This window comes from Trichomycterus rosablanca, chromosome 14 (assembly GCF_030014385.1).
Source record: "Trichomycterus rosablanca isolate fTriRos1 chromosome 14, fTriRos1.hap1, whole genome shotgun sequence".
Classification (NCBI taxonomy): Eukaryota; Metazoa; Chordata; class Actinopteri; order Siluriformes; family Trichomycteridae; genus Trichomycterus; species Trichomycterus rosablanca.
The window spans coordinates 9,612,832-9,638,044 of record NC_086001.1 but is presented as its reverse complement, the minus strand read 5'-3'; the positions used below and the strand labels follow the sequence as shown (position 1 = coordinate 9,638,044).

Sequence of the window (25,213 nt, the reverse complement as noted above, 5' to 3'; positions counted from 1 at the left end):
GTGTCTTGCTATTGCTCACAACATGAAGTATAAATTACAGCTTGTGCTAATGTGTTTTCATTCATCAGATTAATAATCATGTCTATAGGGGCTGGATCAGAGCTGATCTCAGATCAGTTTATTAACAACATGCCAGTCAGAGGAAAGGTTTTTGGTCCTAAAACAAAGATTACAGTCTTTAAAACTTTCTCTCTTTCTGTGTGTGTCTCAGTCACCTGGCTCAGAACCCATTTGTGTGTGACTGTCACCTGAAATGGCTGGCTGATTATCTGCAAGAGAATCCGATCGAGACCAGCGGAGCTCGCTGCACCAGCCCACGGCGCCTCGCTAACAAACGCATTGGCCAGATCAAGAGCAAGAAATTCCGCTGCTCAGGTAAACACACACACACACTTATTTGCTGCTCTGTCTTTTAGTCACACTGCAGGAAAAATGGTTTAATCCCATTTTCTCCATTACTACAAGACATTATTTTTCATTCGAGTGTTATTTCATTCATTATACTGACATGTTCAGAAACACTTGAAACATCACAAAGTAGTGATTATACAATTCTTTGTGCAAAGTAATGCAGGCATTATGGTTCCTGGTGGCTAATCAGGCGTGAAGCTCACAGGTTCTATCTCCAGAACTCTGAACCTGCAGCGCCAGTAGTTGCACCATTGGATCTTATTTTCAAGCTGTGTTCTTTGTAAACATGTTAACTATTAAAATGTAACTTTTTGACATCCACTTTTAAACACTGGCAACCTTCTTTCTTTCTGCCTTTCTATATATTTGTCTTTCTTACTGTCATCATGTATCTGAGGTGTCTTTCTTAATTTCTTCTGATGTAGCTAAGGAACAGTATTACATACCAGGTATAGTATGTGTGTGTCCTGTACAAACCTAATCAGTTTAATACAGTTAAGAGTATAAAAGAGAATTGGTTTTCACTGAGAATGCATTCTGGGTTTTTGTGTGGATGTGAAACTCACTAATTGCACAATGGACTGTAAAGTTTTTCACATGATACACACAGTGGCCTTTATTAATCAAAGAAGTACAACTTATATGACTTTAAATGGAATTTCCAAGTACAGAGGAACCTCAATTTAACGGACTTCTAATTAACAGATTTCGGATTGAACGGACAAAATCTGATAAATAAGGGCCGCTGTGTGTAAGCTCTGACTGAACACCATACCTCAATACCTCGCTTGCGTGTGCGTGTGTGTGTGTGTGTGTGTGTGTGTGGGTATTCACGTGACAATCTTTCTTTTTCTTCCTTTCTTAAACACACTCAGGAATCCATCATGTCACTAAGTGTAAGTAACAGAAGCCCTGATGAGCACAAACCCTCATCTAGATAAAGCATTTTTCCACTGACCCAGTTAGTCCCACCCTCTCAGTCCTGTTCAGCCAATCACAGACCAGAGGAACTTGTCTATATGCAGACGCATTGTTACATATACAGATTGTGTGTGTGTGTGTGTGTGTGTGCGGTTGAACTTCTTGAAGTCAAAGCTTCAGCTGCAATATTCCTGCCACACTCTGTCTGTCCGTCTATCTGTCTCTCACCTATCATTCTTCTCTTTATTTCTATCTGTCTGTCTCTCTTTTTGTCTGTCTGTCTGTCTCTCCTGTCCTTGACTTTCTTTTTTCTGAGTGTGTATTAAGCAGGGTTTTCCGTTGTGCTTGATCTAACCATGCTTGTTTCCTTCCACACTGTAACATGGTTCTGTCAAGCGCCATGGAACGTCTTGCAGCATCAGCAAGCACCAAGAGTCAACCAGTGTGTGTGTGTGTGTGTGTGTGTGTGTCCAAAGTAATGATTGCTGATTGATGTGTAATTATGACAACGTGTTTTGGTTGGTGATGGCAAAACCTTGCCTAACCTTTTCCTGTTCACTCCTTACCAGTTTTCCCTCAAACATTCAGCTTGTAATTATTGGCACCCTTGGATAAGATGGGTAAAAAGTTCAACAACAAAAACCCTTTTTAACAAATATTTTTATTAAATTTTTATGCATTTTTGCATAAATTTATGCATTTTATGCATTTCTCTCCCAATTTAGCATAGCCAATCAGTCTTCCGCTATGAGGGACACCGATGGCATCTGAGGAGGGTGTATATTTTGCTGACACACACTCCCTCCGATGTTCATGCAGTCCACTAATCACTAATCCCTTCCTATTCTCCCATACTTTGGTGGATTTGCGTGTGAGGTCGGTTTTGCGCACGAAGAGTCACGCACCGATCTCTGCGCTCCTCCCCACCCGGTCTTTTCCCAATCAGCAGACTTAGTGGCCAATTTTGTCTGCTACAGGCACTGCCTATTGTACCGGTAGCAGAGCCGAGATTCGAACTCTAGCAGTATATCCCGCTGTGCCACCTGGGCACCCAAAATAACTTTTTTAAATATGAACATCAATAATTAACTAAAGTCAACTTAAGTGCTTAGAAACATATATAAGCAGTCTTTATGTTAAATAGTATTAGTCATTTATTAACTTGAGGAAGATTTGCAATTTGCTAATGAAATAAGATGAGATGCAATAAGTTTGGGGCTGCCAAGTCTGCAAATCTACATTTAGATGCCAGCTCCATGCTGACAAATTTATATCCTGTATGCCAACAAAAACTTATATGTACAAATATATGTACTATTTACATTTTACAACAATTTACCCAGCTATCCCAAGAGTTAAGCCAACTCAAGCATGTGTCACATGTTCCCTGTCTCCTGAAATAGTATCCCGAAATAGCACACCATTGTTGTTTGTTAGAGTCAAGTATTTATCTGTCCTTTATTTAACTGGTACATCACCTGATGCATAGCTCATATATGACTTGCTACACGCTACACAACACTACGTATCCAAGTGACTTGCAATTGTCATTTCTCTCTCAAAGCAACTGAGCAAGCCGAGGGAAACAGTAGCAAGGAAAAGAAAGAACCTTGAGAGGAACCAGAATAGTTAATCAGGCTAAAATTATGTAGTGTGCACTAGGCATTGGGCTACATCACTTACAGTGCAGTTTGGGATGCTGCCACAGACAAGATCAAGTTCGTACAAGCATAAACACGTGGTTACATGACCTACGTGATAATTTTGCCAGTATGCAGTGTAAAACAAGCAACCAGAAAGAAGTCTAGGGCATAGACTGAATACCAATCAGACAGCGAGAAGGTTAGCAGCTGGGTAGTTTTCTAATTAAAACACATTTGGCACACTTTTAAGTATGCTCAGTGGATTAGGACCACAAACAGCGACACAAGCACTATTATCTAAGTATATCCTGGTAAATTCACACATTGTCTGTGTTTGTGTGTGTGTGTGTGTGTGTGTGTTTATGCTGTGTACGTAGGTGTGGAAGATTATCGTACTAAGCTGAGCGGAAGTTGTTTTGCTGATCTCGTGTGTCCTGATAAGTGCCGATGTGAGGGAACAACAGTCGACTGTTCAGGACAGAAGCTCGCCAAGATTCCAGAGAACATCCCTCAGTACACTGCAGAACTGTAAGTTTCACACCGTAGCACAATAAAGCTCTGAAATGTTATTAGCAGAAGTATAATGAGCTACTACGGCAGTGGTAGCTCAAGTGGCGGAGCAGTAAAACACACTAGCACATAAGAGCTGATTATTCGGGCTGGTGAGTTCAAATCTCAGCTCTGCTACTTGCAGGCTGTGCGCCTACAAGAACAATGATTGGCTCGTTCGTAGGGAGGGTGCTGAATTGGACTCCTCTTAACTGGTGCAAATACGACCTTTGCTGGCTGACTGATAGCGTCTGCACAGAGACAGGGGATAATGGAGTGTGTGACTCTCCCTGCGTGAGTCTGATCTACATATGAACTCACCTTGTGCCGGTAAAAAGATGCAGTTGACTAATGCACACGTGTCAGAGGGGGCGTGTGTTAATAATGGCCCGGTTAGGAGTGGAAGTCAGCATTAGTAGAGGGGAAGCATAATGCAGTTGGGTAATTGGATATGACTAGATTGAAGAATGCAAAAAAATTAGGGCTGTCGAAGTTAACGCGATAATAACGCATTAACGCGATTTCAATTTAACGCGATTAAAAAAAATAGTGCCGCTAACGCAAATTCTAGTTCATGTTGAGACTTGACTGGTAGAACAAACGTTTTAATGTCGGACTTGCCACCGTTTTTCATTTGCGGTTTGTTATCATAATGTAACCGAGCGTTGTAGGGATGCACTCGCTTAATAAAGAAATAAATACACGCTATATTCACAAGTTGTCGGGAGCAGAACACTTTTTTTTTAACTTATTCTGTTACGGTACCAAATACCGGAAAGCTGAGTCAAGCACGTTAGTCCATGAACTATGGAAGCCCAAAAGGGTCAAAACACACTCACTTCGTGTAGAAACGTCCATCAAACCATTGTCACAATACAACCACAGAAAAGTCTGTTACAATAACTACGCCTTATCCCACCTAAAGCACCGCTGATCTACAATGTTTGCTGATGGAGAAATTTTAACCTACAATCTGACATTTACTGCCTAGTATGTGAGTGAATAAAACTCCCTTACAGTTTTCTCTTGTCCCAGCAGTTTTTAACATAAGTACATATAGCATAAAATGTGTTCACCATTTTAATTGTAACATTTCACTTAAAAATCCTTGTTTTCTATAACATTTACACAGATTTTTTTTAATGCGATTAATCGCGATTAACTATATAAAATTCTGAGATTAATCGCGATTAAAATTTTTAATCGTTTGACAGCCCTAAAAAAAATAAAATTTTACTGCCGTTGTTTACGAAAATTATGTATTTTTATAGCCGCTTCTATTAACTATGAAATGGTTAGTAACAGGCATATGTGGCATAATGGATTACACTTTGATAGGATATCTACGTTCTTTCGGCCGTGTAATGAATCTGCATTTTATTTATTTATGCATTTATTTATTTCCTTCACAGACGTTTAAACAATAACGAGTTTGCCGTGTTGGAGGCAACAGGCGTATTTAAAAAACTCCCACACCTTCGCAAAATGTAAGTCTATCTTTTTGTTTCTCTTTGTTATTTCATCCCTCTGAATGTCTGCTTACTCTCAATGAGTATTTCATTTTGTGCAGTAACTTTAGTAACAACAAGATCAGCGATATCGAGGAGGGAACGTTCGAAGGAGCGAATGGAGTCAATGAGCTAATACTGACCAGCAACCGACTGGAGAGTGTACACTACAGCATGCTGAAGGGGCTGTCGGGTCTGCGTACACTGTAAGATTCACATACACACGCTCACACGCGCACACGCGCGCGCGCGCACACACACACACACACACACACACACACACACACAGCTGGGTCTCTACAGTCATTAGTAAATGTCAGCTTCACGGATCATGAGCCATAAGGTCACTCTGTGCATCTAATTTTGTGTGAAGGGCATGTGATCCCTAACAGCTTGACTTTGAATCTCGAAGATGCTACCAGCCTGTCTAATCACTCTACAGACACAACTGAGCAAGTGTAAAATGACTGAGGGAGGGAAGGTTGGAACTCTATTCATTCTGGCTGCAACAGCAAATTCTGGTGTTTGTTTAAGGCGCTGACAAGTAGTGGATGAACCTATAGGGCATAGTGCCAGCCTTGTTATGTGGGATAGCTTTTTGTAAGAATTCACCTCTAGCTGGTATAAAGAGCAGCTGGCACTTTTCAAGTGCTGAGGTGTAGTCTGCGGCCCCTTAATCTAGCATCAGGGAGTGCAAGTGGTGCAAGGCAGTAAAACACTTTGGACAAGGCCTCAATCAGTCCTTAATTAATTAATCATTTAGACCAAAGCCTCTCCACGTTTTGCATGTTTTCGGAATGTGAGGAAATCAGAGCACACAAAGATACTCACAGAGATGAAAGAACATACCAAACTTTCCATAGCCAGTGATTGAAGGTAGGGATTAAAGCAGGACACACTTATTGTGCCACTAGACCTCAATTGCACGTCTTTGGACTATGTGAGGAAACCAGAGCTCCCGGAGGAAACCCACACAGACACAGGGAGAACATGCAAACCCCACACAGAAAGGAGCTGGACTGCTTTACTTGGGAATCGAACCCAGAACTTTCTTGCTGTGAGGCGACAGTGCTACCCACTGAGCCACTGTGCCGCCCACAAGGCTCAAAGCCTATATGCACAATTTCCAATGCCCAGCTTTTAATTAAAACTTTTTATTGAACAACAGTAAAACATCAATAAATGTTCCAGTTTAGTTATACATATAATGTTCAAGCCATATAGCTAATTTTTTCTTTAACATTTTCCCCATAAATAACGCCTATTTATCAGCAACAATATGTGAATGCGGTTTCATTTTTTTATGTTGTGTGTGTGTGTGTGTGTGTGTGTAGGATGTTGCGCAGTAACAAGATCAGCTGTGTGAGTAACAGCAGTTTTACCGGCCTGAGTTCAGTGCGACTGCTGTCTCTCTATGATAACCAGATCACCTCCATCTCCCGGGGAGCCTTTGACACACTCCACTCTCTCTCCACACTGTGAGTAATTTACCACATATTTAGCATTTACAGTTATTCACATGACATTCTTTTAACAATAACTTTCTATCTGACACCACCTCTTAGAAACCTGCTGGCCAATCCGTTCAACTGCAACTGCCACATGGCCTGGTTGGGCGAGTGGCTCCGGAAGAAACGAATCGTTACAGGAAACCCTCGTTGTCTAAAACCCTATTTTCTCAAAGAGATTCCCATTCAAGACGTGGCCACGCAGGACTTCTCGTGTGAGGATGGTAAGTGCTGGGGCAAGTGTGTGTGTGTGTGTGTGTGTGTTTGAAGATATCTGGTTTCAGCTGAGTGCTAGAATGATAAGATCTGTCATGCTTACTTAACCATAACACAGTGTAAACCTTCACTTAAGCAAAAGTAAACACCTCATAAAAGTAATTTACATAGATTTGTTTGTATAATGAAGTTTTGGCAGCAAATTTGTGAGATCACACAAATCTTTCTTATCAACCAACAGTTTGAGTCAAGAGTTAACATATACTTTTATTTAAGACATGTACAGAGGATTCAGATTATTAAAGTGTTTTAGTCCCCTGACTTTCTGCACCCTTTATTGTGTTGTGGATTTGATTTTGAATACATTGAATTTGTATTTTTTACCCATCAATGTCCACTTTAAAGTCTAAAAGAGCCTGTGCAGATATGGGAAAATGTGATGGACAGACAGTCATCTCTGCTTCACTATAAAAATCAGAACTCTATATCAAAATGGCAAGAGGCCACTGAGTGCTAAACAACATTTAAAGCATTTAGCTGACGCTTTTATCCAAAGCGACTTACAGTATACAGTCTAAACAATTAAGGATAAAGGGTCTTGCCTAAGGGCCCAACTGTGGCAACCTGGAAGTGGTGGGCTTGAAACCAGCAGCCTTCTGCTTACTAGTCCAGTACCTTAACCACTAGGTTGCAACTGCAACGAGTACAGATCTCTGGTCTAATTACACAAAAATCTATATCTGTATGCCAAAAATCAGGCACTGCCCATTACCAGTAAGGACAGGGAGACTAGATAATAATTAAGGGACAGATTAATGCACCCAAATACAGAACATTCTTAAGGAAAACCTCCTCCAGAGCAAATGGGGTGAACGTTCACTTTTTAACATGACAATGACCCAAAGCATACAACCAAACAGGGCGGCACGGTGGCTCGGTGGGTAGCACTGTCGCCTCACAGCAAGAAAGACCTGGGTTTAATTCCCAGGTGGAGCAGTCTGGGTCCTTTCTGTGTGGTGTTTGCATGTTCTCCCTGTGTCTGCGTGGGTTTCCACCAGGAGCTCCTTTTTTCTCCCACAGTCCAAAGACATACAAGTGAGATGAATTGGAGATAAAATTTGTCCATGACTGTGTGTTTGACATTAAAACTTAAACTGATGCATCTTGTGTAACCGGTAACTATCTGTCCTGTCATGAATGTAACCAAAGTGTGTAAAACATGACGTTAAAATCCTAATAATAAATAATAACTGAATGTGTGGGTTGGCAGGTGATGATGAAAATAGCTGCTCCCCATCGGCCCGCTGTCCCGTGGAGTGTTCGTGTTTGGACACAGTGGTGCGCTGCAGTAATAAAGGACTGAATGCACTGCCAAAGGGTATTCCTAAAGATGTCACCGAACTGTGAGTACACACATACACACATACACACACACACACACACACACACAGACAGACAATCACCTCTACCAGCATCTACACGTGTACCTAAGTCAAAAGTGTTCATACACTTGTAACAGACATGTCCAGGAGGTCTTGGGATTACACTGATTTGTCCAAGTTGTTTAATCAATATATTGTAAACAATCTGCTTGATCTTAAATATATTTATGCAGGAATATAGATTATTAATGTTTGTGGCATGGCTGCCTAATTAATCGTTACTGATTACGATTGTCTATAGTTTGTAACTTCTCCATGCACATATGGGACGGTACCCATTAAACAAATGGAACAGTTTAAATGGAACAGCGATGACTTGCAATTGTCAGGAGAAAAATTAAACCCAAACTGCCACATTGTGTTGGATGATCTGGACTGAACAAACAGATACTTGTAAGGACCAAAATGTGCTCAACTCAGACCAATCTATGTCTACACTCTGCACTTTATACTAAGCAACCACTGTATGTTTACATTCGTCTGCACCTTATACCAAATTTGCAATGTACACCGATCAGGAATAACATTATGACCACCTTCCTAATATTGTGTTGGTCCCCCTGTTGCTGTTCCATACACAACAAACTGTGATGCTCTGTGTATTCTGATACCTTTCTATCAGAACCAGCATTAACGTCACCAGCAATTTGAGCTACAGTAGCTCGTCTGTTGGATCGGACCACACGGGCCAGCCTTCGCTTCCCACGTGCATCAATGAGCTTTGGCCGCCCATGACTTTGTCGCTGGTTTACCACTGTTCCTTCCTTGGACCACTTTTGATAGATACTGACCACTGCAGTCCGGGAACACCCCACAAGAGCTGCAGTTTTGGAGATGCTCTGACCCAGTCATCTAGCTATCACAATTTGGCCCTTGTCAAACTCACTCAAATCCTTACGCTTGTCCATTTTTCCTCCTTCTAACACATCAACATGAGGATAAAATGTTCACTTGCTGCCTAATATATCCCACCCACTAACAGGTGCCGTGATGAAGAGATCATCAGTGTTATTCACTTCACCTGTCAGTGGTCAGTGTTATGCCTGGTCGGTGTATAACTACAGTATGTTCTCATTCTACTGCACTTCATAACTGCACAATACCTGCACACTTGTGTACATACTACTGCACAATCTACAGCCTTGACTGTACTGCATACTGCCTGCACTGTATTACATTACTGTGTTTGGTATTGCACTGTATTGTGATACTGTCTTTTGTACCAGAGGACTCAAGTCAATCATGATCACTAACAAGGAATTGGAACGTAAAGGCAGTAAGGTGACATCAGTGACCTCTCTATATTACCAAATTAATAAGGTTTATAACAGCAGTTTAATGAATGAATAACATAGACTTATAGCTATAACATTAGAGACGTACCATCAGTGGAGGCATAAATTTCCACTGGCTGCTAAATACCAGTTTCTAAATCCTTGTTATTGATTATGATTGACTTGATTTCTCAGGAGCTAAGAACAGACCTTGTTTTTGTTAGTACTTGGATACATCTACAAGATTCAAGAGTCTTCATTATCACTACAACAAGTACAGTACAGTACAGTACAATGAGATTTTAGCAGTACTGATTCAATCACGTGTAACGTACAATAGATAAACCCTGTCAATACAACTTGGTTTTAGATATTGAGTTTCTTGTAACCAAAACATAGTCCTCTTAACCATCTTAACATAGACTATCCTGATCCCAACTGACTGGCTGCTTGGGCTCAGAACCATTGCAAACTTTCATCTGGATTTGGGTCACTGACAAATTTCATATTGAAACAAGTGTTTTGAGCAGGTGTTCCTAGTGGACACATAAGCATATAAAAAGACTTTCAGCTTACCAGGCTCAGAAGTATAAGTTGCACAAACAGAATGTTGTGAATGCCACTTCAGAATGCATCTTCATGTTTTCTGCTGGAGCCATGTGTTGAGTCTTCAGTAGCAATTGAGACTTGAGGAGGATGAAGATCCATTTGCAGTTTATTAAAAAAAAAAACAAACAAACAAATATATTACAAGTATAAAAAGCAAACAGGAAGTCCATTATGGGTAGAGAACAAAGTAAGTTCTAGAGTCAGGTCAGACTGACCTCTGCTGACCTGGAGGGGTATTGTATTCAGTGTGAATAGTGCAATAGCTTAAACTCTTGAATTATTATTTAATAATTATAGGGGTATTTTTAAAAGAGAAAAATGTGTTTAGCCATTTACTGACAGAATAAGAGCCGCTGCAAAAATTATTAAAATGCCAAGAATGCTATGGCACTCATGTACCTTTCAATTATATATAAACAACTGTACAGGACAGATTTATCATAATTACCTAAAATTGAAGCTACCTACACTTACATAACTTCAAATCATTGTTAAAGTTTGTGCTGGAATAAATAAAATGTTTGATTTTACAAACAATGCCATAATAAAGACCACAATTACTTGCCATACTGAATTTACCTTAGCTAAATAAACAATATGTAATTAATTTAATTGATATTCTGTTAATTGATTTAATAAAATTGATATGAATTAATTACATTAAAGTTAATTAAATAATTAAAAATTAAATAATTATTTAATTATTAAATTAAATGATTATTAATTAAATAATTATTAAAGTATTTAATTACATGATTAAATAATTATTTTATTAATTTATTTTAATTAATTATATTTTTAAAAAATTAAAGCAACATTTAAAATTTTAACATAATTTAACATGGTTATTAAACCTTAGCATTGACTCTACGTATAAATTCCAGGAGTGCAAATTTCACATGCGCCAATATTTTACTTAGAAATTTTGCACTGATTACAATGTCATTTCATTAATATTTATTTGAAATATTACTTTGCCTTATTTAATTTCAACACTGGATAAGAATTGTTATAAATTGTCATAACAAATATTGCCTAATATATTGTGTAATATTAACAAGTTTAAATAAAATGTTAATCTACGTATACAGTGTTGATAATTGATATTTCCTGGCAGCATGTGTACAGTGTGTAATGATTTGTATGCTTTATTCCTGACAGCTATCTAGATGGAAACCACTTCACCCAGGTTCCTCTGGAGCTCTCAAACTTTAAGCATCTGACTCTCATGTAAGCAACACCTATAGAAACTTAGCCCATTCACTGTCAGTTGCTTGCTCATGTACTAACCAGTGATAATCTTAATTTGTTATAAATCCAACGCTATACACTTTTATTTATTTGTCCTTGGCTACTTTACATCCAGCCAGTCCCAAAATTATTGGCACCCTTGGTAAACATGAGTCAAAAATATGAAAAAAATCTTACAATTATTGAAACATTATATTTACAGTTTTGTTACTAATCTGTGTTGATGCTAACTAACTGCTTTTAGTTTTAAAATTGCTGCTTTTTCAACTGTCATGATGTCTCCTGCAGTGATTTTAATTTGATGTTTGCAAGCCGCTAGCAGCTCTGTTTGTATCATGTGTGTTTGCTTTTTTTGCAGTGATTTGAGTAATAACCAGATCAGTACATTATCCAACAACAGCTACAGTAACATGTCTGAGCTGCTTACACTGTGAGTGTGGTAATTATATGATGAATGTATTTGTTACGGTGCATGTTTTTGAGAAAGAAATACACTGTTTTTTGTGCAAGAAGTGTCTACTAATGTACAGGGGTTGGACAAAATAACTGAAACACCTGTCATTTTAGTGTGGTAGGTTTCATGGCTAAATTGGACCAGTCTGGTGGCCAATCTTCATTAATTGCACATTGCACCAGTAAGAGCAGAGTGTGAAGGTTCAATTAGCAGGGTAAGAGCACAGTTTTGCTCAAAATATTGCAATGCACACAACATTATGGGTGACATACCAGAGTTCAAAAGAGGACAAATTGTTGGTGCACGTCTTGCTGGCGCATCTGTGACCAAGACAGCAAGTCTTTGTGATGTATCAAGAGCCACGGTATCCAGGGTAATGTCAGCATACCACCAAGAAGGACAAACCACATCCAACAGGATTAACTGTGGACGCAAGAGGAAGCTGTCTGAAAGGGATGTTCGGGTGCTAACCCGGATTGTATCCAAAAAACATAAAACCACGGCTGCCCAAATCACGGCAGAATTAAATGTGCACCTCAACTCTCCTGTTTCCACCAGAACTGTCCGTCGGGAGCTCCACAGGGTCGATATACACGGCCGGGCTGCTATAGCCAAACCTTTGGTCACTCGTGCCAATGCCAAACGTCGGTTTCAATGGTGCAAGGAGCGCAAATCTTGGGCTGTGGACAATGTAAAACATGTATTGTTCTCTGATGAGTCCACCTTTACTGTTTTCCCCACATCCGGGAGAGTTACGGTGTGGAGAAGCCCCAAAGAAGCGTACCACCCAGACTGTTGCATGCCCAGAGTGAAGCATGGGGGTGGATCAGTGATGGTTTGGGCTGCCATATCATGGCATTCCCTTGGCCCAATACTTGTGCTAGATGGGCGCGTCACTGCCAAGGACTACCGAACCATTCTGGAGGACCATGCGCATCCAATGGCGGTGCCGTGTATCAGGATGACAATGCACCAATACACACAGCAAGACTGGTGAAAGATTGGTTTGATGAACATGAAAGTGAAGTTGAACATCTCCCATGGCCTGCACAGTCACCAGATCTAAATATTATTGAGCCACTTTGGGGTGTTTTGGAGAAGCGAGTCAGGAAACGTTTTCCTCCACCAGCATCACGTAGTGACCTGGCCACTATCCTGCAAGAAGAATGGCTTAAAATCCCTCTGACCACTGTGCAGGACTTGTATATGTCATTTCCAAGACGACTTGACGCTGTATTGGCCGCAAAAGGAGGCCCTACACCATACTAATAAATTATTGTGGTCTAAAACCAGGTGTTTCAGTTATTTTGTCCAACCCCTGTATGTAAGTTGTTCATTAGGCCTTCTTAATATAGTGTAAAGATAGACAGACAGATAGACTGAGAGATAGATAGTTTATTGATCCAGAAGGAAATTAAAGTCCCAGTAGCATTGTACAACAATGAATGTACACACTATAAAAGTTCAACAATATAAATAAATAAAAAAAACAGCACAAACATAACAACCAAGATTAAAAGTAACCTGAATTTTACATATATTGAATAACTACAGTGCAGTTATTAATAATGAGGATGAATTGAGTGAAAATTGAATGAATGAAAGTGCAGGGAGATCCAAGTATACAATTTGATTTACTAAGTCTACTATTTAGTTTACTACAAATTAATTTAGTGAGTGTTTAATTTTACTCTTGTTGATCATGTTTCCTCATTGCTTGGTCTAGTCTTAATTCTCTTGTATGAACTACACTTGTTTTTGTACAGAATCTTAAGCTACAACAGACTGAGGTGTATTCCAGCTAAAGCATTTGAGGGCCTTCGATCTCTGCGCCTACTGTAAGTACTGTGTGTGTGTGTGTGTGTGTGCTGGATTATAAAGCATATTTTTAGAGAGTCTACATTTGACGCTCACTCATTTCCCTCCACAGTTCTTTGCATGGTAATGATATTGCTGTTATTCCTGAAGGCGCATTTAAAGATCTCTCATCTCTCTCTCATCTGTAAGTAACACACACTCTCACTCACACACACACAGCTCTAAGGAAATGAAACACATGAGAAGAAAGTGTGTAGGAGTGCATTTGAACTTTGTAGGACCATAAAAGAGAACAAAAACGTCCCTCTTGATGTTTAAAATACCTGCTTTTAATACATTTATGTTCAACTCTGGGTGGTACAGTGGTCACCGCGCTGTCACCTCACAGCAAAAATGCAGGGTCGGGCAGCCAAGGACTTTATGTTTGGAGTTTGCTGGTTCTCCCTCTGTCCGTGTGGGTTTCCTATTGGTGCTCCAGTTTCCTCCCACAAGTCCAAACAAATGCAGTCAGGCCATTTAAAGCTAAAAAATAGTGTGTTTGTGTGCCCTGTGATTGACTGGCCATGTGTCCCACCTACCTTCCACCCAATTAAATGAATAAATGATAAACTATGTGTTAATTAACATAAATCAGCAAATAAGCTATCAGTACTCAATAGTTCATTGTTTATTGTTCTCTTTGTGTGTGTGTGTGTGTGTGTGTGTGTGTGTATGTGTGTCAGTGCTCTTGGCGCAAACCCTCTACATTGCGACTGTAACATGCAGTGGCTATCTGACTGGGTGAAGAGCGGGTATAAAGAGCCTGGCATTGCCCGCTGCGCTGGACCCAAAGACATGACAGACAAACTGCTACTCACTACGCCATCTAAAAAGTTCACTTGCACAGGTAACATGGCACAGGAAACAACACACACACATCGTCTATCTATTTCTCTCTTTATGCCTCTGGATATTTTAGCTCTACATATAAAATAAATATAGCTGTTCCTCCTGAATGCTGAGAGTAACGTTACCTGATTGGTGCATTTTTAGAGGTGCCTGGGCCTTGTGGTTTTCCTGTACCAGGTAAGGCAGCTAGTCAGAGCTCAACAACCCTTCTCGACGTTGTTTATCTACTTTGCCCCTCTTGACCTAAAGTGACCTCTGACCTGTGAAGTTCAAGTTACCCTTTTGTGCTCTGCCCTCATTTTGAGCATGTCAGTGTGTGAATATTTATACGCTATTTAAGCACAAGTACATCATAAAAGGGATGTCAGTATCTTAAATGGCCAAATTTTACTGAAATTGTTATTGACTAACAAAATTGGTATTGCAGCCTGTCTTTTTGTTAACCTTGTCTGTCTTTTTTTCTGCTGTTCTGTCATTCACACACACACTCACACACACACTCACAGGTCCATTAGACATCACAATCCAGGCGAAGTGCAATCCATGTCTCTCCAACCCATGCAGAAATAATGGCACCTGCACCAACCATCCAATTGACTTTTACAGATGCACTTGCCCATACGGATATAAGGTATGTCTACGTATGAGCACACAAACACACACACACACACACACACACACACACACAAATACAGTTGTTAGGTTTGCTAGAAGTTTAAGTGTGTGTCTGTAAATGTGTGTAGGGTCAGGACTGTGAGGAAACCATCCACGCCTGCATCAGTAACCCATGTCAGAATGGTGGAACATGTAACCTGAAAGATGGAGACGAGAACACACACTGGTATAAAAACAACTTTTGTTATATTTATCATTACTATAGTCCTAAACTTCAAGCGGTCATTTAAAACCCATGTTTCGATAGATAGATAGATAGATAGATAGATAGATAGATAGATAGATAGATAGATAGATAGATAGATAGACAGATAGATAGACAGATAGACAGATAGATAGATAGATAGATAGATAGATAGATAGATAGATAGATAGATAGATAGATAGATAGTTGTCCAGAGTCTGTGTTGATTGTGTATGTAGTTGTATGTATTTCAGTTCTCCAGCAAACAAACTGTGTTGATCGTGTGTGTGGTCGTGTGTGTGTGCATGTGTGAATCTAAGTGTGTTGGTGTATGTATGTCTATGTGCAAGTGTTTGTGGATTTATGTATATGTGTGTTTGTGTGTGCATGTGTTAGTGTATGTGCATGTAAGTTTGTGTATGAGTGTGTGTATGTGAGTAATTATGTGTCTCAGTCTAAGTGTGTCTGTGTATGTATGTATGTATGCATGTGAGAGTTGAGTATTAGTTTGTGTATGTGTGAGTGTGTGTTAGATAGATATACAGTGTATCACAAAAGTGAGTACACCCCTCACATTTCTGCAAATATTTCATTATATCTTTTCATGGGACAACACTATAGACATGAAACTTGGATATAACTTAGAGTAGTCAGTGTACAACTTGTATAGCAGTGTAGATTTACTGTCTTCTGAAAATAACTCAACACACAGCCATTAATGTCTAAATGGCTGGCAACATAAGTGAGTACACCCCACAGTAAACATGTCCAAATTGTGCCCAAAGTGTCAATATTTTGTGTGACCACCATTATTATCCAGCACTGCCTTAACCCTCCTGGGCATGGAATTCACCAGAGCTGCACAGGTTGCTACTGGAATCCTCTTCCACTCCTTCATGATGACATCACGGAGCTGGTGGATGTTAGACACCTTGAACTCCTCCACCTTCCACTTGAGGATGCGCCACAGGTGCTCAATTGGGTTTAGTCCATCACCTTTACCTTCAGCTTCCTCAGCAAGGCAGTTGTCATCTTGGAGGTTGTGTTTGGGGTCGTTATCCTGTTGGAAAACTGCCATGAGGCCCAGTTTTCGAAGGGAGGGGATCATGCTCTGTTTCAGAATGTCACAGTACATGTTGGAATTCATGTTTCCCTCAATGAACTGCAGCTCCCCAGTGCCAGCAACACTCATGCAGCCCAAGACCATGATGCTACCACCACCATGCTTGACTGTAGGCAAGATACAGTTGTCTTGGTACTTCTCACCAGGGCACCGCCACACATGCTGGACACCATCTGAGCCAAACAAGTTTATCTTGGTCTCGTCAGACCACAGGGCATTCCAGTAATCCATGTTCTTGGACTGCTTGTCTTCAGCAAACTGTTTGCGGGCTTTCTTGTGCGTCAGCTTCCTTCTGGGATGACGATCATGCAGACCGAGTTGATGCAGTGTGCGGCGTATGGTCTGAGCACTGACAGGCTGACCTCCCACGTCTTCAACCTCTGCAGCAATGCTGGCAGCACTCATGTGTCTATTTTTTAAAGCCAACCTCTGGATATGACGCCGAACACGTGGACTCAACTTCTTTGGTCGACCCTGGCGAAGCCTGTTCCGAGTGGAACCTGTCCTGGAAAACCGCTGTATGACCTTGGCCACCATGCTGTAGCTCAGTTTCAGGGTGTTAGCAATCTTCTTATAGCCCAGGCCATCTTTGTGGAGAGCAACAATTCTATTTCTCACATCCTCAGAGAGTTCTTTGCCATGAGGTGCCATGTTGAATATCCAGTGGCCAGTATGAGAGAATTGTACCCAAAACACCAAATTTAACAGCCCTGCTCCCCATTTACACCTGGGACCTTGACACATGACACCAGGGAGGGACAACGACACATTTGGGCACAATTTGGACATATTCACTGTGGGGTGTACTCACTTATGTTGCCAGCTATTTAGACATTAATGGCTGTGTGTTGAGTTATTTTCAGAAGACAGTAAATCTACACTGCTATACAAGCTGTACACTGACTACTCTAAGTTATATCCAAGTTTCATGTCTATAGTGTTGTCCCATGAAAAGATATAATGAAATATTTGCAGAAATGTGAGGGGTGTACTCACTTTTGTGATACACTGTATACTTTATTAATCCCAAAGGAAATTACTTTAAGGCCTTAGTAGCTATTTGCAAATATCCTCCAAACAATAGGTCTCAGTTTTTTTTCTTTCCAACCTTGACATAAGAACACTGTTCCATGTGCTTTTAATTAAGCGCTCAAGTAATGCATATTTATATAGAAACAGAAAAGGCACCAGCTTTAACCAGTCATAAACATTTAACGAAGAAATTAGAAGAAGAAGACAGTAGTCATGCACTTACAGCTTCTTACATACTGCTCTCAGAACAGCTTAAGTTCTTTGTGGAATAAATTTCCACTATGTGTTTAAGATGTTGGTCCATGTTGACATGGTTGCTATGGATTCATCATCTGCACTTAATGCTCCAACCACATCATTTACATTTTCAGCATTTAGCAGATGCTTTTTATCCAAAGTGACTTACAGTACTGTGACAGTATACTGTCTATGCAATTGAGGGTTATGGGCTTAAGGGCCCAACAGTGCCAACCTGCCAGTAGTGGGGATTGAACCAGTGACCTTGTAATTACTAGTCCAGTACCTTAACCACTAGGCAACAACTGCCCTAACATAAATGCATTATTGGATTCAGATCTAGATGGATAGTAGTAAAGGGATGCTCATGGTCAGCACCAATACTCCAATGCCACCACACCAGAAATGCTGAGAGACAGTTTCTGACATACTCATGCCAGCTCATCCGGCACCATGCCACCATCAGCGTAACTAAAATTACAACATATAACAACATAATAACCCCAAAAAGCAGGTGTACAGATGTTCCTAATAAAGTGGTCAATGCATTAATACGTACCCAACCGAGAGCCAAAAGACAGTCGTGTCCAGTTGTGAGTTTTTCATGCATGTTTGTGTTTGTACATCTATGTATGTGTTTTCAGGTGTGTGTGTCCTGAAGGCTTTGAGGGAGACGAGTGTGAGACTAACATCGATGATTGTGAAGATAATGACTGTGAGAACAACTCTACCTGTGTGGACGGAATTAACACCTACACCTGCCTCTGCTCATCTGAGTACACAGGTAACACAGACGCACGAACCAAGACCTGTCACGAGTTAGGCCTAGTTTACACTAACGTCAGTAAATTATAGAAAACACAGATTTTTTTAAAACTTAAAACACATTATGTTAGTTGTTGGTGTGTGATATCAATACTGTTGCAAATATATGGCAAAACCTGCCATGACCAGAGATTAAGTCTGGACCAGGCCTTAATAATTTTCCAGGCAATACTGCAGTGTGTGCCCATTTTCTGGCTAATGCCAACATGCTAACATTCTGCTTTTTCTATCTGCTCCAACACTCCTCTTTTTCCTTCTCATTCTCTCTTCGCTAGCTGCTAATAACAATGAAGTTGAAAAAGGTCAGTTGCTTTATTCATCCCTCCATTCTTTCTCTTTCTTCTTGCATTTCCTTTTCTAACTTTGCTTGCTACATACCCACCATTAGCTGTCTGATCTTACATCTCTGATGATATACTGATCCTATATGCTAATTAATGAATTAATTGTGTGTGTGTGTGTGTGTGTGTGTGTGTGTGTGTGTGTGTGTAGGAGAGCTGTGTGAAGACAAGCTGGATCTGTGTTCCCCAGAACTGAATCAGTGTCAGCACGACTCCAAATGTGTCCTAACATCTCATGGATTTAAGTGGGTTTATCACACACACACACACACACACACACACACACACACACACACACACACACACACACACACACACACACACACACAATAATGTACAAAAACTCATGTGGAACACGACAGCTTACTCACTTTGTAAGTCGCATATCCTAATCAGGGCCATGGGGGTCCCAGCTCTTAATGGGTGCAAGGCACATAGAAACACCCTGTACCGGGCACCAGTCCATCACACAAACACATTCACACACACAATCAGGGCAAAATTGTATCTCCAGTTAGCCTGAGTGCATGTCTTTGTACTGTGGGAGGAAACCGGAGCTCCCGGAGGAAACCCACACAGACACGAGAAGAACATGCAAACTCCACACAAAAAGGACCCAGACCGAACCCAGGATCCTTTTGCTATACGGCGACAGTGCTACCCACCAAGCCACTGTGCCACCCCCTAAAATGACACCTATTTTAAAATAATTCAGCTTCAGTCACCTTCAGCTCTGATCACTCTGATCAAAACGCAGCTACCAAGCCACACCACGTTGCTTTTGCATTAAGCTCTGATGTTATCCAGCTCTGATTAAAACTCCAACTTAAATCTTTAATCTAGCTTTTAAATCTTTTAGATCTGACCTCATCTAGATTTAACAACATTGAGATTTTATCTTATAACTTTGCAGCAACAGTTTAGGAAAGGCACTTTCCTGTTCAAGCATGACTGTGCCCCTGTGCACAAAGCAAAGCTCGGTTTAAAAAAACTCCAGTGGCCTGCACAGAGCCCTGACCTCAGTTCCACTGGACAGGTTTAGAATGGACTGGAACATCAATTTAGGCTTTCTTGACCAACATCAGTGCCCAGACAAACAAATGCTCGTTTAACTCAACGGGCACAAATTCCCGCAGACATACTTCAAAGCCAGTGGCTGTTGTTATAACTGAAAAGATCACATAGCGGTCACTCTATTTGTTTTTTAAATGGTATGTCCAGCAAGCTCATGGTCATGTGTCTTAGTGCATTTGGTCATATAGTGTACATAATGATTATCTAAAATACTGCTTACTACTACAAAGGATAGCATGCAATATATAGTATGTTCAGTGTATTTTAGTATGTAGTATACATGTATGTGCTGTGTTTGTGTGTATAGGTGTGAGTGCACTCCAGGGTACACAGGAGAGCAGTGTGAGCTGGACATCGATGACTGTGCAGATAACAAGTGTAAAAATGGAGCGCAATGCATTGATGCTCTAAACGGCTACACATGCGTGTGTCCTGAAGGTTACAGGTATGTGTTTTCTAAATGTAATCTGCCCCACCCAGAAACATCAGGACAGATGTTCTAGGTCTCTGTATCCAACTTTTTCTGTGTGTTTGTGTGTAGCGGTTTGTTCTGCGAGTTCTCGCCTCCCATGGTGCTGCCCAGAACGAGTCCATGTGATGACCATGAGTGTGAGAATGGTGCAGAATGTGTCGTCAAGGTGACCGAGCCGGTGTGCGTGTGTCTCCATGGCTTTGAGGGTGCAAGGTGTGAGCGACTTGTCAGCGTGAATTTTGTCAGCCGAAATGCATTTGTCCAGATCCCCTCCAACACTGAACAGACCAACATCACTCTGCAGGTACACACACACACACACACACTTTTCAGATTTCCTCCCTAAATTAGCCCTCTTCTTCTCCCTGTTACAGATGTTCCCACTGTGTCCTTATTGGTTTCCTCTAGGTTATCAATAACATGCTAGTAGGTAAATTGGCTGCTTATTGTCTAGTATTTTGCTATCACTAGATGGCAGGCAAAAGTGTCTACTAATGGGGACAACAGGTCTGAGTTAAGAAGAACAAAGTACAAGACATAACAAAGCAAAACTGTAATATACCCATATGTGACAGCAGGGTCTCAAGAGGTTAAAAAAAGAGGCTTTAAAATACTGAAAGTACTCATAAGGTATATTGCAATGTGTTTGTGTGTAGATTGCTACAGATGAGGATAGTGGAGTGTTACTGTATAAAGGTGATGATGATCAAATAGCTGTTGAGCTCTACAGAGGAAGAGTAAGAGTCAGCTACGACACAGGAACCATGTACAGGTAGACACACGCACACACACACACACACACACACATCATAAACCTTATTTTACAGCATATGCCAACTAGAAACAAGCTTTAACAATTGCCTTTAACAAAGACTTATCGAACAAGTGAAACTGAACACATTACTTAACGAAAATGGTAACTTTACAAACTCATTACAACTTGAATACATCTCACTCTACACAAACACTCCTAAAAACAATTCAACCATCAATCCTATTTAAAACCTCATTACTGTTTCGGCTGTGGGAGCGCTGTATCCCATGATAACATTGGTGACATAGGTGAGCAGGCGGGCATCCCAGGGGAACCCAAGATTCCTTTCTATGTCGGTGAGCCGGCCGAGCACCACAATATAAATCCCGAAAACCCGGGTCACAGCATCACTGACCGAAGCGCGGCCGGCTCACCAACATAGAAAGGAATCTTGGGTTTCCCCAATACAGTTATGACAACCTTGCGCGATGGGTTTATATCCAAATTTCAGCATTGATTTGATGTCACTGTTGACAGCACCAGTGGTAGTCGCTGCTAAAAAAAATGTTTTTCCCAGTTGTAAAATAGGACTAATTCAACATAACATCTAGGCCGAGTGACTTGTGTACCTTGTTCATTTGCTCTGCAGCACATTGACATGTTTGCAAATGTTTAGTTATATGTTGTGACATGGCTGATAACCATTTTTTTTAGTAAGTGTGGGGAATCTACTGATTGGCATGATCTAACCCTGCTGCAATTACATAACAGTCTATTACAAGTGTATGTCAGCTTTAAATGTATAAGTACACCTTTTCAGTAAAGCCTGGATGTATAAAGTAGAGACTGACCTGAGGAGTGAGAATGGACTTTAATGCTGTGGTGAGAGCAGCCTCTGGTGGCGCAGCATGGAAGTACCTGAGGTGTCTTGAGACAGCAGGCTGGGTTCTAAGGTGAACCCAACCTTTCTAAGGTGTAGACCTCAACTTTGTGTGTGCAGCGTGGAGACGGTGAGTGATGGAGGGTTCCACATGCTACAGCTCATAATGACGGATCAGTTTCTCTCTCTTATGATTGACGGAGGGAAAGCCAAATCCATTACTTCTGCCAAGAGGATGAGTGTAGGAGCCAGAACCGCGCCACTCTACATAGGAGGTGTGTAACACACACACACAAACACACAAATCTGTATACACAATATGTAATATTACACATACTATTCATGTATATTGTAGTCATATGTAATATATAACAGACACAAGTACATTACTTGTTTTAGTGTAAAAAACTACACACTGTATTTACGCTTTTTTTTTTTTCTAGTTGCCTTTCATTTGTTCTTTACCATCCTTCTCTGTACCACAGTAACAAGTTCATTTTCCTAAGAGGAGCATTAAAATCTTATCCTATCTTATCTTAAACACTTTCTTATTTGTTTCTTCTCAGGTGTTCCTCAGCAGTCTGTTATCTACCCGTTCAGTAACAGCTCCAGTTTTCACGGTTGCGTCGGCTACGTGTACGTTAACGGACAGCTGCAGGATATGATGCATTTCTTGCGGGAAGGTGTGGTTCCTGGGTGCCGGTCTTGCCAGCCGAGTGCTTGTGTTCACGGCCTGTGTCACGTCAACGCTCATGACTCACAGTCCTCGTTTAGCTGCCAGTGTGAGCCAGGATGGACTGGACTGCTCTGTGACCAGCCACTCAATGACCCCTGCATTGGCAATAAGTAAGTTCATTTAAAGAAATAAAGCACTAATGATGTAGCTGATGTAGCTCCAAACTGTGTATATATATATACAGTGTATCACAAAAGTGAGTACACCCCTCACATTTCTGCAGATATTTAAGTATATCTTTTCATGGGACAACACTGACAAAATGACACTTTGACACAATGAAAAGTAGTCTGTGTGCAGCTTATATAACAGTGTAAATTTTTTCTTCCCTCAAAATAACTCAATATACAGCCATTAATGTCTAAACCACCGGCAACAAAAGTGAGTACACCCCTTAGTGAAAGTTCCTGAAGTGTCAATATTTTGTGTGGCCACCATTATTTCCCAGAACTGCCTTAACTCTCCTGGGCATGGAGTTTACCAGAGCTTCACAGGTTGCCACTGGAATGCTTTTCCACTCCTCCATGATGACATCACGGAGCTGGCGGATATTCGAGACTTTGCGCTCCTCCACCTTCCGCTTGAGGATGCCCCAAAGATGTTCTATTGGGTTTAGGTCTGGAGACATGCTTGGCCAGTCCATCACCTTTACCCTCAGCCTCTTCAATAAAGCAGTGGTCGTCTTAGAGGTGTGTTTGGGGTCATTATCATGCTGGAACACTGCCCTGCGACCCAGTTTCCGGAGGGAGGGGATCATGCTCTGCTTCAGTATTTCACAGTACATATTGGAGTTCATGTGTCCCTCAATGAAATGTAACTCCCCAACACCTGCTGCACTCATGCAGCCCCAGACCATGGCATTCCCACCACCATGCTTGACTGTAGGCATGACACACTTATCTTTGTACTCCTCACCTGATTGCCGCCACACATGCTTGAGACCATCTGAACCAAACAAATTAATCTTGGTCTCATCAGACCATAGGACATGGTTCCAGTAATCCATGTCCTTTGTTGACATGTCTTCAGCAAACTGTTTGAGGGATTTCTTGTGTAGAGACTTCAGAAGAGGCTTCCTTCTGGGGTGACAGCCATGCAGACCAATTTGATGTAGTGTGCGGCGTATGGTCTGAGCACTGACAGGCTGACCCCCCACCTTTTCAATCTCTGCAGCAATGCTGACAGCACTCCTGCGCCTATCTTTCAAAGACAGCAGTTGGATGTGACACTGAGCACGTGCACTCAGCTTCTTTGGACGACCAACGCGAGGTCTGTTCTGAGTGGACCCTGCTCTTTTAAAACGCTGGATGATCTTGGCCACTGTGCTGCAGCTCAGTTTCAGGGTGTTGGCAATGTTCTTGAAGCCTTGGCCATCTTCATGTAGCGCAACAATTCGTCTTTTAAGATCCTCAGAGAGTTCTTTGCCATGAGGTGCCATGTTGGAACTTTCAGTGACCAGTATGAGAGAGTGTGAGAGCTGTACTACTAAATTGAACACACCTGCTCCCTATGCACACCTGAGACCTAGTAACACTAACAAATCACATGACATTTTGGAGGGAAAATGACAAGCAGTGCTCAATTTGGACATTTAGGGGAGTAGTCTCTTAGGGGTGTACTCACTTTTGTTGCCGGTGGTTTAGACATTAATGGCTGTATATTGAGTTATTTTGAGGGAAGAATAAATTTACACTGTTATATAAGCTGCACACAGACTACTTTTCATTGTGTCAAAGTGTCATTTTGTCAGTGTTGTCCCATGAAAAGATATACTTAAATATCTGCAGAAATGTGAGGGGTGTACTCACTTCTGTGATACACTGTATATATATACTGTATATATATAGCCACTGATGCACCGCTGCTTTCACATCATCACATGAAAATCTTCTTCCCCTTAAAGCTTCTTTGAGCGATGTCACTAAATCCAGACTATAAGATCTCTCAGTCTGTCAGACACTACCAATTACTACTCCTCTCTCTATATATATTTGCCACTAAGTATATGCCATCACACCGCCCAGTCATTTTACATTTGAACTTTATAGCCAAAAGTATGTAAGAATCTCTCACTCTCTCTCTCTCTCTCTCTCTCTCTTACAGATGTGTACATGGCACCTGTGTACCCATTAACTCATACTCGTATAGGTGTGTGTGTGCTCCAGGCTTTACCGGAGTGCTGTGTGATGAGCGCAGTGTAAACGTGTGCGAGTGTGAACACGGACACTGTCGCCTCTCCGGCCTGGGAACTACCTACTGCGAATGCAACCCGGGATACACAGGAGCACTGTGTGACAGAGGTATACACACACACTCACACACACTAAATAGCAGCTAGAGTTTCCAGACTGCCTCAGTGGTTTTCAGTTAAAAAACTTCTAAAAATAC

The 25,213-nt window shown here is 41.1% G+C and overlaps 1 protein-coding gene across 1 annotated transcript in view; it reads left to right on the top strand.

Annotated features, from left to right (window-relative positions):
- slit2 (slit homolog 2 (Drosophila)) overlaps positions 1-25,213 on the top strand; it is a 107,463-nt gene that overhangs the window by 78,873 nt on the left and 3,377 nt on the right. Inside the window, exons 14-36 of the mRNA XM_063008169.1 lie at positions 212-375; positions 837-860; positions 3,353-3,503; positions 4,937-5,011; positions 5,095-5,238; positions 6,367-6,510; positions 6,598-6,764; positions 8,027-8,159; positions 11,243-11,311; positions 11,691-11,762; positions 13,553-13,624; positions 13,717-13,788; positions 14,327-14,490; positions 14,999-15,123; positions 15,236-15,333; positions 18,388-18,527; positions 19,061-19,154; positions 20,291-20,428; positions 20,525-20,759; positions 21,112-21,227; positions 22,210-22,364; positions 22,656-22,935; positions 24,929-25,125. Of these exons, the coding sequence (XP_062864239.1) occupies positions 212-375; positions 837-860; positions 3,353-3,503; positions 4,937-5,011; positions 5,095-5,238; positions 6,367-6,510; positions 6,598-6,764; positions 8,027-8,159; positions 11,243-11,311; positions 11,691-11,762; positions 13,553-13,624; positions 13,717-13,788; positions 14,327-14,490; positions 14,999-15,123; positions 15,236-15,333; positions 18,388-18,527; positions 19,061-19,154; positions 20,291-20,428; positions 20,525-20,759; positions 21,112-21,227; positions 22,210-22,364; positions 22,656-22,935; positions 24,929-25,125 (3,029 nt within the window). The remainder of the gene's footprint in view (positions 1-211; positions 376-836; positions 861-3,352; positions 3,504-4,936; positions 5,012-5,094; positions 5,239-6,366; positions 6,511-6,597; positions 6,765-8,026; positions 8,160-11,242; positions 11,312-11,690; positions 11,763-13,552; positions 13,625-13,716; positions 13,789-14,326; positions 14,491-14,998; positions 15,124-15,235; positions 15,334-18,387; positions 18,528-19,060; positions 19,155-20,290; positions 20,429-20,524; positions 20,760-21,111; positions 21,228-22,209; positions 22,365-22,655; positions 22,936-24,928; positions 25,126-25,213) is intronic.